The sequence below is a fragment of the Alexandromys fortis genome, unplaced genomic scaffold (genome assembly GCF_014885135.2).
Source record: "Alexandromys fortis isolate MF-2015 unplaced genomic scaffold, M_Fortis_MF-2015_v1.1 scaffold_0, whole genome shotgun sequence".
Classification (NCBI taxonomy): Eukaryota; Metazoa; Chordata; class Mammalia; order Rodentia; family Cricetidae; genus Alexandromys; species Alexandromys fortis.
In genome coordinates this window covers 12813258-12827543 of record NW_026067949.1, presented here as the reverse complement: position 1 = coordinate 12827543, position 14286 = coordinate 12813258, and the positions used below count along the sequence as shown (strand labels likewise).

General features: G+C 50.6%; 1 protein-coding gene across 1 annotated transcript in view; it reads right to left on the bottom strand.

The window, feature by feature from the left end:
- Nucleotides 1–14043, bottom strand: part of Slc34a2 (solute carrier family 34 member 2) — a 22371-nt gene extending 8328 nt beyond the window's left edge. The window contains exons 1-6 of the mRNA XM_050149600.1: nucleotides 13492–14043; nucleotides 4608–4722; nucleotides 4378–4512; nucleotides 3482–3610; nucleotides 1570–1713; nucleotides 936–1047 (exon numbers count right to left, since the gene is read on the bottom strand). Coding sequence (XP_050005557.1) covers nucleotides 936–1047; nucleotides 1570–1713; nucleotides 3482–3610; nucleotides 4378–4512; nucleotides 4608–4722; nucleotides 13492–13608 — 752 coding nt within the window. The 5' untranslated portion in view covers nucleotides 13609–14043. The remainder of the gene's footprint in view (nucleotides 1–935; nucleotides 1048–1569; nucleotides 1714–3481; nucleotides 3611–4377; nucleotides 4513–4607; nucleotides 4723–13491) is intronic.
- Between the last annotated feature and the right edge of the window lie 243 nt (nucleotides 14044–14286).

Genomic DNA, 14286 nt, shown 5'->3' with positions numbered 1-14286 from the left:
TATATATAGGCACCACAATAGGTCTTAGGCCTCTAATTCCATAGGCTATGAGGCAGCAATCAATGTAAGTAATCCAAGATGAGCCCCAAATGTCCAGAATTGAAACCTCACTGGAATCCTGGCTGTGTCAGCCAATGACAGCACTTTGTCGCCTTTGGCATCAAGATGAATATGATGGGGAACAGAGAAGGCTGTCTGGCTTGATGAGGAGATCAAATTAGAGAGTGCCTGCCTTATTATCACATCCATCAAGACATGTCATCAGGAACCAAATGAGGTGGCGCAGGTAGATGGACCACTGTGATAGCCGATCCCCGGCAGACACGACAAACATGAGCTGTCTCCCAACAGCCTACTGCAATGTCAGCTGTTTGGCCACACCACGATGGCATCACAGACAGGCTGGGAATTGCCTCTGTATTTTAATAAGCTCTGGTTAAGAGTCTATGGCTGGTTGGAAATGCTGGGAAACGCGCTTAATACGCACGTTAACGTTTTAAGAGGGTTTCCCTTTGCCTTGCTCCAGCTGCCCTATTTTTGTATCTTCCACGTCATATTTGCCTGTGCCAGCTTACAGGTAAAGAGGTAGTTAGTTGAGACAGCCAAAAATGGAAGTTTTAGGGAGTTATAATTATCTATGACTAAGTGAGACAGTAAAGCCCGCCCCAACTGGCCCTGTTTAATGCTACCACCCAGCAGCGCATGTCCAGCTAGTGCTTACCTTTCATGTACCCTGATGCAGTGCCAGGTGCTGGATATTATTGTTCTGGCTCTACAGATCAAGAAGTAGATTTTCATCACCTAGGATTCCCAGCCCTCGCTGGCTGGACTCTTGAGGTTCAGAGTAAACTTCCAAGCACACCTTCATGACTAGATAAAGGCTTTGACGCCAACAACAGACCTGGTGGGCAGAAGGCCTGCCCTAAGACGCCTACCTTCTGAACTCATTCCGGTCTCCCGCCTGCATAAGTGCCACAATAGTATTGGTGATGGAGGTTCCGATGTTGGCCCCCATGATGATGGGGATAGCAGCCCGCACGGTCAGCACTGAAGAGCAAGAAAGAACCGTGAGACAGCCTGAGCCATGTTCCACCCAACCCCCAATGTGGGGTGAATGTACTGACTGCAGCTAGAAAGGAGTTCTTAGCTTCTGTTGTGGGGGGGGAGCGAGCATACAGAACAGTACACAGCTGTTAAAATCCATGGGGGACGTCAATGAATCTGCATGGGCCCTATTCTTTGAATGTAATTTTAGGGCACTAGCTGACCCCCTGAAGCCCTATGGTCCTCGCTTTGAAATCCCCTGTTCCCTAAGACAGAGCTCGAGCCAGTTCACAGGACTCCAGGAATTGGTGATTAAGGGAGTGAGTGAGATTAGGGGTTGACAAGAACATTGTAGGTATGGTGTGTGGCCCAAAGGTTCATGAGACATTGTGTTGTGCATCTTAGGTTACCCTCCTACTCTAATTCATTTTGGCTAAAAGATTGGTGTAACAACAACAACAACAAAAAAAGACGGGAGGGTAATTGTGACCTGGCCTAAAGAGAATTAGAGCGGGTCCAACTCACACGACGAAGCCACCATGCTGACGATGATGGACGAAGACGTGCTGGAGCTTTGCACCATGACGGTCACCAGCACCCCGATCACGAGCCCGGCCACGGGGTTAGACATGATGGAGTTGTTGCTGAAGAACTGTCCAGCCATCTTCCCTAAAGGAAACATGATGGTTGTGTGAGGATGGGTGGGTGGGGGCGGCGGCACCCAGTCCTAATGTCCACACAGGGCCTGTAGTCTGAAGAGTGGGAACCCACTCCACAGTGGGAGTTGCACTGGGCTGTGGGTCGTGTTTCCTGTTCTTTCCTCTTGCATGGTCTTGAGAGGGAAGCTCTGTAACCGCGAGCCTCCCGTTCCACGTCTTTGACCTGGTTCAGCCATGGTTCTTATCCCTGTACAGCTTCCCACCTTGCAAGCCCCTAGTCAGCCTTTTTCCAGGCTTCTCTGATCAAGAACTGGGCTTAGCATAAATCCTAATCTCTAGACCTCCAGCTGAGCTTGGCTCACTGAATTCTAGGTTTCTCTGGGAGTGTCTATGTGACCCTCAGTCCTTCCCCAGCCCATTTTAAAGCGGATGGATGCCTCAAGAGGGATTGGATGTAAATTAGCCCGATAATCATGCTCACAAGCCAGTCCCCTTATGAATGTTCCTGAGGAGCAGGGAAACTTGCCACATCCAAAGGCCAATTGAAACCTCTTAAGCCCCTAACAACTGACCTGCCACTCACCCTCACCATTCACCCTCCGTCTCTCAGGTCAAAAGGATCAGCTCAGCTGGGCATGGTGACCCATGCCTTTAATCCCAGAGCTTGTGAGTTCCAAACCAGCCAGAAATAGTGAGACCCTGGCCTAAAACCAGCTTAGAAAGGGTGTGGTGGGGGCTGGAGAGATGGCTCAGCCCAGCCGTTAAGAGCATTGCCTGCTCTTCCAAAGGTCCTGAGTTCAATTCCCAGCAACCACATGGTGGCTCACAACCATCTGTAATGAGGTCTGGTGCCCTCTTCTGGCCTGCAGGCATACACATAGAAAGAATATTGTATACATAATAAATAAATAAATATTAAAAAAAAAAGAAAGGGTGTGGTGGAGCATCCTTTACTCCTAGTAGAGGCGGTGTGGTTTAAATAGGGAGTTCCAGAATGGCCAGAGCTACCGAAAAACTCCATCTCAAAAATAAACAAATAAATAAATTAGGAAAACAGAATTTTTTTAAAATTTAATTTTTTTTAAATTCTGTTTTTAGTTCAAGGCAGCAAAAGAAGCAGAACTTGACTCCAGAGGCTTGTCACCCCGGTCTGAGCTCTGGAATCCTCACTGTGTTCATTACAGGTTGGGTTAAGTCTGGTTAATTAGTGACCTCTGAACCTTGGTCCACTCTTACAAATGGGAGGGACTTTAGGAAGGACTCTCCAGACAGGGCCACTCAGGGTGCTATCTCTCTGTTGTCATTCATGAAGGGTCCAAAGTTAACTGAGCACACATGGCCATTACACTTCTGGGGTTCTGACACACTGGCCACCAGTCCTGGGCTCAGCCCAGGGAAGGTATCCACTGTGTGTGCGTGGGGGAACTCTCCTCAGCAAGAGCAGGCTTTGATCTCGCCTACTTGCTGTGGCCCAAACTCTAGACAGCAGGGAGCCCCAGATAAAAGGAGTCAAGCAATTTCCTGAGAGGATTTGGGTACAATAGAAGGGACTGATAGCTGAAATCAGCTCCAGCCCTGGCTCCTGGCTTAAGCCACCTGAGCCACTAAGTTCCAGTCCTCTTCTCCGTGATGGGGAAGTGTGAGCTGCTCCATCACTTTTGCCCTCAGCCACTCCCGACCATGTTGAGGCATGAGGGCCTGTGAGCTGCGCCCACCTGACAGGAAATTCAGGAGTCGAGAATGACCCACCTCCAGCCCAAGGCCTCCAGGGTCCTTACCTCCAACCAGTTGGAAGGCACTGCTAAGTACATCCAAGGAGCAGACAAACATGTAGAGGAAGCCCAGGAGAAGAATGAATTTCCCAATCCCCTGGAAAACGCAGAGAATCTTCCCTTTGGTGTCTCTCTCTGGGGGGATATGGGGGAGAGAAGGCACAGTTAGAATCTTCCCAGCTAGAACAGAAAGGAGCTCATGGCTCCACCTTCTACCACCACTGGCTTCTGTACCAAGGCCTGGAAGCGGGGTGGCCTGGTTTCCTGCCAGTTCTCTATGGGATGCATCTCATCGCACCTTCCTGAGTGATTCTAGAATCAGAGGAGGGGGAGCTTGCTGCGCGCTGGGCTGGGAGAAGCAGCAGACCAGAATGGATGTTTAAGTGACCCACAATGTCACTGGGGGGAGGGGGTGAGTAGTTAAGAGCATGTGCCACATGGTGCAGAGTCACAGGCTCCACAAAGCACTGCCAACAGCACAGATAAGCCCTGGAATCAAAGCTGCAAAGTTGGTTGATTTCCCCAACCTCAGACAGCCCGCAACTAAGCTACAATAGTGTCCTCTTACCTCTCCGACTGGGTTCCCTTGCCCTCTGACCACCCAAGTCTATCCTAGATGGCTGGGCCCCCTTGCTGATCGTAATCCCACACCTGGAGCAGAAGCAAACTCTTGCTCCTCCCAGCTTTGCTGGCTGTATTCTCGGCAGCTCGTATATAAGCCCGTGACCCATCAGCGTACGCTGAATCTGGTATGGCCTCCGTCCCTGGTTCTTTGAAGGAACAAAGGGCTCCCTAAGTATCATTCTTTGGAAACCTGTACATGTGACACAAAGGTAAACACTGTGGGCTGGCTGGGTACTTTTTGCTGGCTGGTCCCTGCTGGGTGCTGGGCATCCTCTTACCTGACCATTTGATCCCAGTGTCCCGGAGTTCAGGCAGGTCCCAGGGGTCATTCCCCTCGGTGGGCTCCTCTATTAGGACCGCGGTGGAATAGGAGGGTAGCAGCTCAATCTTGGTTACAGGAGTCCCACTTTCATCTGCTCAGACAAGAAGTAAAGGCCGTGAGGAGCGAGAGCCGAGTCTCGGTGGGTCCTCGCATAAGGCCTGTCCCCACTCGGTAAGGAGTACTTACTTTGACTGGGCTCCTTGTCCTTGACTTCTATGTTAGACTGTGGACCTGGGGCCCCGTCAATGAATTTATTGGGGTTGGGCTGGGCATTTTCCAACTCTGGCCAAGGAGCCATGATCTGCAAAAGAAAAGAGAGCTTGAGGATGCATCCACTCACGTTGAGAGTTGCCTGAGAGAAAGCCATGCTGTACAAATCTGCTTAGGAACGGGGGTGCGTACACCAATGGACTCCATCTGCTAGTTGCACCGAGGCAAGTTCAACCGTAAATAAGCACCAAGCCTCAGCCAGCGGTCTTGACATCCACTTATGCTAAACGTGTGAGAGACGTACATACTCCTTGACAGCCTGCTTTCCCTACCATCTGGGTCTTCTGCAAAAGTGTGACAGTGCCACTCACGAGTGGATGCGCCTCAGGACCCTTCTGTATGCCTCCAAGTATTCAGTATCCATTCATTACCAGTTTCCACTGTAGAATGGGGACAATGCTTCATCCTTCTTGAGCTATGAGATGGGGGCCGGGATAAGTCACAACTATCTCTGGGTCGCCCTGCCATGATCCGTGGCCCTTTATCAGAGCCGCTTTGTTTCCAGCCCCTGCGGAGACTTCCTCATAACCCATTTTCTCCACAATGCCCCTCAGTTACAGTGCCAGCTCACCTGGCTGGCCACCGTTTGCCACCTATGCTGACACCACAAAGCAAAACAATCCAAAGAACAGAAGATTCGCAGAAAAGGAAGTACAAACAGCTAGGAGTCCAGCCTCATCAGCAATTCAAGATGTGCGAAGTAAGTGGTGTGGGCGGAGGGTAATCTACTGTGCTGCGGTAGAGAGGTTCGCTGCCTCACTCAGTAATCCCAGCACTCAGCAGCCTGTGGCACAGCCGGTCGCCATGAGTTCAAGGCCAGCCTGGGTCACCTAGTGGAGCTCTAGGGAAGCCTGGACTAGAGAAAGAGCGCATCTCCAGATGAAGGTGTACCATACTGGAGAGGATGCTGTGGGCACAGGCAGGAGGCTCAGAAATGGTGGCACCATGGCTCGGGTACCTTCACTCATCCCGCATCTTCGCCCTACTCCTTTATTTCCCTAAGGCAAATTAGAAGGGGAGGAACATGAGCGCTCAGAAACACCTGTCTTATCCTGATCAGTTCTCCTGAGAGGGTTCCCAGAACCAGGGTCCAACTGACCTCTACTTCCTGCCGACTGAAGGACAGGCACTACCAAGAAAGGGGCATCCTTAGGGCCCGAAGCTCTGCCTGGCCCGCGGTAAGGCCCGAAGCATGTTCACTGAAGTGACGGCAACACAGAGAAGATATCTCCTGCTTAGTCGTTTACAGATTTGTAAAATTTAAAAAAAAAAGCCAGGGAAGTGTGTTCTAATGAAGGCAGATCAAGGTATAACAGATAGCAGATCATTGATGGTGGTAAGGAAAACCAAACACAGGCAAGTAAGTGCTCTTTATTATAAATAGGAGCCTACTTGTCCCGATCAGACAACATTGTAGCTGAAATCCACGGGGTTCAGAGTCATGTGGGACGTCTGCATCTACCCCACTGCAGGTTAAAAAAGCTGGTTCTAGCCAGGTATGTGACTTGTAATTTTGAGGCCAGCCTGGCTACACAGGGGATTCCAGATCAGGCTGGGCTAAGAGAAGAACGCACGCATGCACTCATGCATGCATGCACACACACACACACACACACACACACACACACACACACACACACACACTGGGCTGGGGAGTTAGCTCTCTGGTACAACCAAGACATGAAAAAACAGCAACAAACGACAATAAATTTCTAATAGGTTTGTCATACCCCACTGCTCCACTGTGTGACCTCACGGTAATTACCCAGGAGTAAAGCTCTCAGATGGGAAAGTCAATCACAACCATGATCCCATTCTAGAGGCTCTGTACAACACTCCCTGAATTAATGCCAAGTAGGGAACACACAAGGACCCTAGTATCCATGAGCCAACGGTGGGAAGGTTGAGCATTCCAGACCAACTTGGGACAAGCAGTGAGAAGATACCTCATCCCTTGTCCCCGCCAAATCATGGACTCCTGGTCCCAGCGTGTCTCCTGACACACCTGGGTGAAGGAAGAGGTGAGCTATGGATTTGTCTGAGTTCTCTCGGGAGCGAAACGGCTCAGACTGCAGGTCCAGTGCAAAGTAAGTGAGTGTCTTACTTCACCTCATGTGGAAAGAGTGGATGGCACCTGGGCACACAAGGCAGGGAGGAAGAGCCTGACTCAGGGCTCCAACCTGAGCTTCCTGCCCTAGGAGCTTGTATGGGAGGAGTCTTTGACCTGCTCCCTGGGGCTATCAACCTCACTGCTGCTGCCAATGGATAATCTCTACTTCAAGTTCACCCCAATCTAAGCTAATTCTTTGTCCTTCGGTCAAGACACATGTTCCCTACAGCAGAACTTTTCTATTTGACTCTTGCTGTCATTGTTCCAGACTTTCAAAGCCATCTCCAAGTGTTCCTAAACCTCCCAGACCTATTGGCTCCACCTGAAAGCATTTCCTGGTTTTCTTTGGAAAGCATCGTGTTCCTCCCTCCCCCCGCTCCCGCAGCCAGGGCCTCTGCAACCGAATGGAAGTCACTGCTTCCCTCGTGTGGCCCCCCACATCTCATGGATGAACCTTCCTAACACAGTTGGGCTACACAGTTTCCCCCACATTCTACTGCCCATTGCTGCCTTCAGCTGGTCCCTTTTCTCTGGGTGCACTTCCCCCCAAAGTGCAGTCCCACCACTTTGAAGTCCCACTTCTATCCTCACACAGACAGTGCTCCAGCACCGAACCCAGATCCTCCCTCCTCTCTGCGCTGGCCTTGTCCTTCTCAGTCCTGGCACGTGCTAACTGTGTGACTCATCGGGCGCTCCATCACACATCACTGTGACATCTCTTAATCTCTAATAACTAGGGACATTTAATGGGCATCAAAGAGCTGACCGGTGCCAAGCTGGTGCCTGATAGACATTCTTATTCGGGCTCTGTGCACGGAAGGGAAGGCACAACTACCGCAGAAGCAGCCTGGCAGCTGAGAGCCAGCACTTCTGCCAGGCTGGGGCCTCCCCCACCGTAAGCAGCAGCAGCAGCAACATGACCGTCTTTCTGCAGCACAGTTTTACCCATGGAATTGGGGATGGGTGGTAGGCTACAACTGGTATATGATTTACATTTCAGATAAGGTGTTGTCATGGACTGGTGTTTATTAACCTACACACTGACAACTGGGGCGAGCAGGTCTCTGGTGGGGGAGGGTGTCCTGGGTACTGAGGGATATTTCGCGTCAGCCCTGTCTCTACTCAATGCCAAGATCCTCACTCCGGATTTTCACGTCTTGAAACACTGTCAAATATCCGAAGGGACTGAAGACTCCCAGAGGAAATGTGGATTTTTAGAAGGCCACTTCCTGGGTAACTTTGGGTTAAGTCCTTGTCTCTTTGTTTCCCTGTATGGAAATGACAACTGTACTGATGGGACTTCTCAGACACTGTGGCCCTTGTGACTATTGAGTATCTTGCTAAAATGATGATAGAAGATTATTATATCACTAGGAGCTATAGCATGAAAACTGCAATCGGTACAATCCCTGTACTTGAAGAAAGGGAAAGATAGCAAGTCCAAGACATCAGTGAGACTGTCTCAAAAACCAACGATCGTACCAATCTCAGCACTCAGGAGGCTGAGGCAAGCTAATCTCTAAGTTTAAGGCCAGCCTAGGCTAGCCGGGGTGACATAGCGAGACCTGGTAGCCAGATCACCTGCCACAGACACAAAATCCAGCTTTCAAGCTGGGCAAGGCAATGGACTCCTGCAATCCTGAAATTTGAAAGCCTGATGCAGGAGAATGGCAAGATGTATGTCTTGTATAGTGAAACAGACATAAACTAAAAAGCAGGATGGACACTCATACACAAACCTTTAGAACTGCAACGAGCTATTTGTGGCTACTCAAGAAACTATGTGGGGGCTCACAGAAAGGGCTCTCTATTCTTGGAGGCATACTGAGAAATTTGCAGAGACATCCTCCACACCTATTCCACCATCTCCCCCCCCCCCAATTCTAATAATCTTAAACACAGGGATTGTTTTCCCCTCATGAACTTTTACCTCACCTTCGCAAAGCAAACCTAACTCAGAGGGCAGTAATCTGCTGACTTCTCTTCCAGTGCCCAGGGGAATGAACATAGCAACCAAATGAAAAGCCAGTACTCAGGGCCTGCCGCGGGAATACACCCATCCATGGACTGTGACTAAGTAGCAAAGTGAGCCTGAGTCTTCCTGATAGGAGGCTGTCTCTTGCCGCCATATGCAAGTGGGACTGGCCAAGATGTGTTGACTAGAGCAGTTATCCCTAGAACCCGTGGCCTGATGTCACTACAGCCCCACCAAGGAACTGGGGTTGTTATTTCCCTGTTAGCTACAGGGTGTATTCTTTGACCAGAATCAGATTTCTATGGTTGGCCAGGACCCAAACAGGAAGACTGTCCCTAGCCTCTGTGGAAGATCTGCACTGCCTTCACACACCTCCAGTGCCATTTACTATTAGTTTGTCTCTATGGATTGCCCATGCTCCACCTTATTCTGTGCTCAAAAATTCAAGTACGCTTCATAAACACTTTCCCTATGAAGCAATTCCAGTACTCAGTTTCCTCTATCACCACTTAGGCCATTTCCTGGCAGATCAGGAAAGGAGACATAGATCCACCCACTTTGTACAACCAGCTTTGGCAGCATCGGGAGCACGCTCCACCCAGCCCTAGCTCCCTCAAACATCTGGCTAAAATGCCATTCCTGGCTCTCTCTAGTCCCACAGCTGTATGTATCCTAAAAGTAGGAGATGTAGGACATCTGGCAACTGTCCAGCCATGCCACTCACTCTGCTGCTCTGGTGCACACACAAGCCCCACTCTCCCGGCCTCCTGTGACCCAGAGCCTGCAGCAGAAACTCTGGAGCTAAGGCTAGGCCTGGAGCAAGCAAATACCCTACAACTGGCCAATGGAGCAGGTCATCTCCCCAGGGATCCTCCAGGTCCCTGAAAGTAATACTTCCGTGGAGTGTCTGGCAAGCAGCCGTGAGACAGTGCTGTGGTGGAGGGAGGCCAGCCCTGAGGAGCCGTCTAGGCTTCCATGTCATCATCTCAAAAATAGAGATATCTGTCATATTCCTCCTGGAGAGTGTAGGTGAGGCCTGAGCATTGCCCAAGAGTCACCCAGACTGGAGAAATGAGTGGCATCATGAAGTAGTCGAAGCCCCACTTGGTCTACATGGAAGATTTCATTGCCAGCCTTGGGCACAATAAGGATCCCAAGGGATGAGCGATGCCCCATGACATGACCCCTCAAAAGGCAAACGAGGCAAAGAGAACCAAGGAAGCAGTCTATAGTCACACCACTGCCTGGGGATGACATTATTGGAACAAAGAAGGAATTTTTCTTTCCAGGATACAATGAAAACCAAGGCAAAGAGATGAAAGTCACACAGTTCAGCGTGTCTCTGTGTGCATGCGTGTGTGTAAACCCAAGGATGCATTTTTAGAGCCAGAGCCTTCATACACTATGAACCTCACGGGGGGGAGGGGGGGGCAGGTAGAGAAGCCTCCAGGCCCCATCCAAGCACCAGGAGCCTCTTTCCTGGCTCATCAAGGACTCGGGAACACGACTACAGGAATCACTCCTGTGGCCGACTGAATACCCAATATAGTGATCAGGAATTCTGCAATGACTGTTTTGCCCAACACAGCAGTCCTCCAGGTATGTCTACTGAAAAGGGGAGGAGCTCCTAAGCAGGGCAGAGAGAGCATGGGATGTCAATCTGAGGTCACTGACCCAGACACATGGCAGGGACCGAATCTGTTTCCTGCAGGAAGGGGCCTTAGCTGTTGGCCTCTCCAAAGGTTTTCTCCTACCTCCAGATGCCATGGTTCCTCTACTTGCCCACCTAACACCATATTCCTGCATTCTCTCACTCCTGCCAGAAGCAGCCAACAAGGAGGGAAAGCTTCCATCTAACAGGGTGCCAACTCTCCAGCGAGAGCAAGAGCTATCCCAAGTGCCCCACATCATGAGCCCACACCAGGCCCGCCTCTACCGAGCTGGATGGGAACCTCACTCTTGGCTCCACTTCAGGCAATCGCAATCACACACATTGCCAAGAGGAACTCATTCCTCCTGGGCAGGTCCAGAAAGGGAAACTTCTGGGCTCTTCTAGGACTCACCAAACAGGGAAGTGTAGGGTACCTGGCAGTCACCCACACCCTTTACTTTGCATTGTTTGGGCCTCTCCATCCAGGACCTGACCGGGAGATGGGGGCGGGGGGGGGGCTGTGTTTAGAGCTTGCCTAGCTGAGGCCCGAGAATGAAAACGTGAAATGGCCCAGGTCAGTGGTCCTGTTTCCTCACACCAGGTGTGACCACAGCACAAGAATGACCAGGGAACTTAAAGGACAGTGGTTGGCGCTGGCAGGCAGGCGTGTATTGAGCACCTACAGGCTGTGTTATAAGTCATGCACACTGATCAACTCATCTAATTTACTGCATTTGGGGGGATCAGGATGTACTATATAACCCATATAGTTTATGGCAATCCTCCTGCCTCAGCCTCTCCAGAAGTATGCCACCATACTCAGCTAGCGGTCACCTCTGAGACCACCTTCAACACCATTCTCCAGAGGGAGAGATCGGTTTTATATTTATCTTTTGGTGCTAACTTTATGACTGTACCTTAAGGAAACCTGAGATACAGGAAAAACTGCTCAGAGAATCACTACAGCTTCAGAGACAACTCAACTCCATGCATCCAATGTTCTCTGGAGACCTAAGAAGTTCTTAAGCTTTAAATGAAGGAGCTAGAATCACTGAGGGTAAGAGCTGCCTTCCCTTCGCTTCCTTTAATCAGGAAAACCCTCCCTCACAGGAGAGGTAGCGACTTGATCGTGGTGCTTGTGATACATGCCTGACATCCCAACACTGCAAAAGCTGAGGCAGGAGGATTGTCATGTATGATATGTCCTGAGCTACAGTAAGACCTTGTTCATAAAGGGGGCAGGAGAAGCAACTAACCGGCTCTAGATCTTGAGAATAGCTTTGTTTCTGTTTTTTCAAGATACAGTTTCTCTAGCTTTGGAGCCTGTCCTGGAACTCTGTACACAGGCTGGCCTTGAACTAACAGAGATCTGCCTGTTTCTGCCTCCAGAGTGCTGGGATTAAAGGCATGTGCCACCACTGCCCAGCAGTTATTATTATTATTATTATTATTATTATTATTATTATTATTTTGGCTTTTTGAGACAAAGTTTCTCTGTTGTTTTGGAGCTCTTGTAGACCAGGCTGGCCCCAAACTCACAGCGATCCACCTGCCTCTGCCTCCCCAAGTGCTAGAATTAAAGGCGTGCCCCACCACCACCTGGTTAGTAATTAATTTTTTAATAGGCATTTGGCCCATCTCTATAAATTTGGGCCCTCAAACTGTCACAATGTCCTTTTAGTTTGCATTTACGATATTTTTAAGTAACTTTTAGTCAGGTGTGGTAGAACAAGTCTATCATCCCAGCACTTGGGAAGCTGAGGCCTGAGCAGGACTGGTTCAAGACTATTTTGACCCACATGAGACTGTCTCAAAAAGCCAAAAGCTGGTGATACATCTCCATCTCAGTGGCATAGTGACTACCTAGCATAACAAGGTTCTGAGTTCAGTCCTTAGGTTGCAAATGAGTTTTGTAGTTGACCTGTATCCATATTCTGCCTTGATTGGGGGGAGTGGAAAAAAACCTGAATTTGTAAACCTAAGCATAATGTAATCATTACTGAAAACTAGTTCACTATACTCAGATTCCCCAAACGCTGTTTTCTTCCTGAATTTACTCTGTGCCTGGCTTATATCTAGCAGCTACAGTTGTGGTAGCCTGGAATAGAGGCGAGAGAGGGGCAACTTGAGGAACATCCCAAACTACTACAAAGCCTGCCCTTCTTGCCATCCATTTACAAGCTTACAAAACAGAAAGGGTCATTATCAGCTGGCAGAGGATAAGACAAGTCTCCAATCCCAAACAATGGCCACAGAGGAGAGGCTCGGGTTTTCCAGAAACGCCTAACAGAGGGCAGCTTATAGTCTGTAAGTCAGAAAAGGGACACAAGATGACAGAGCCATCCCGGCTAGCACAAAACTCTCCTGAAGACCCCCCGCCCAGAGTAGGAAAGCCGGGGTTTAAGAAAGTAACCACAGCACCTAAGGCAGGCATCTGCCCCCCATGGAGCTTGAACTCCAATACAGGCTCTCCCCTCTTTCATGCTGGGTCTCCCCTGAGCGTAGATTCTTCCTGCAAGTTACTAACATTTAGCTGCCTGGTACCCTCTACCTGAACAGAAATCAAACCCTAGGTTCTGCTCCACACATCTGAGGGGCAGGAGCCTTTGGCTGAGTCCCCCTGGAGGCGACTCATCCCTCCAGCGACCAGAAAACTACAATTTGCAGAAAATACCCAGGTGTCACCAGGAGGGCAACTGCATGGCAGGGACCTGAAGGGGGTCACACACAGGTAGTGACCCAAAGAGTGAGCCCAGCCAGGTAGCTCCCACCCCACGCCACTCAGGCAAAGCTACCATAGAAGCTCCAGGTGGGACATGTCCACCTCCCTAAGGTCCCAAGAGTCGCCCTGACAGTAAAGATCGGAAAGATATGCTCTATTTTTCTCCTCTGCAGCCCAGAGCCAGTGAAGCAGTGAAGGAAGTCTCTTGCGCTCAGCATGGGGTGGGGGGGGGGACGTCTATAAGAATGAAGTCACTTAAAAAAAAAAAAAAACTCAGTGAAGGTCCTTGAGGGCAGAAGCAGCCAGCAGCCGGCAGCGTGGTAGCAGCGGCGGTGTACTCACCAGCGCTCCCTTCGCAGGTAAGGGACTGCAGGAGGCACCCAGGTGGAGCGCAACTGAGAGCCCGGTATATATACAGTGAAGGTGTTGCGCAAAGAGGCCGGCGGCAGTCGCTGTCATCACGCCCCTCGCACATTCCAGGACCGCCTGCCGCCGCCAGGGCACTGCCTACCTGCCGGCTTAATGAGCCCATCGCGACCTCGAGGGCTGCGGGAAGAAACCTCAGACCAGGCAGGCAGTACGAACGGCCGGCCGAACGGCCTGCGCCCCGGTGGCGCTTCGCGCGCCTCGAACCCCCTGCTGCCCTCCCACGCGGGTTCCCGCGAACGCCAGCCAGCCAGCTGCGTCCCCTGCCCTCTGACTCCTCCACGGGAGCCTGCGCCTTCCGGTCTCTCGGGCTGGAGAGAGGTTAGACACTGAGCATAGACGGGAAAATTCAGGGACAGATTCTTCGCAACAAAGCCAGGATTGTTGGAGGTGCTTCTGCCCTGAGACCTGTCTGGACTGGGCAGTTAGAACAAGGCCAGCAAGGATTTCGAGACTGTCTGGGGAAGGTCTTGAGTTGGCATGCCTGCTGTCTCTGCTGTGAGAGCCTAAGGTTTGTCAAGACTCTTTTCGGTCAGTTTCCTCCACCTCCACCCTCTCTAACGTGACCAGGAGATCTGCCCTGGGAACAAGCCCCCGGGCTAGTACTGAACACTGAGGACAGACACCACGTCCTAACGGAGCATAAAAGCTTTGCCTGGGGCCAAGGAGCCAAGATTAAGACGTGGGTGTTGGCACAGGCTCACTTTAGCT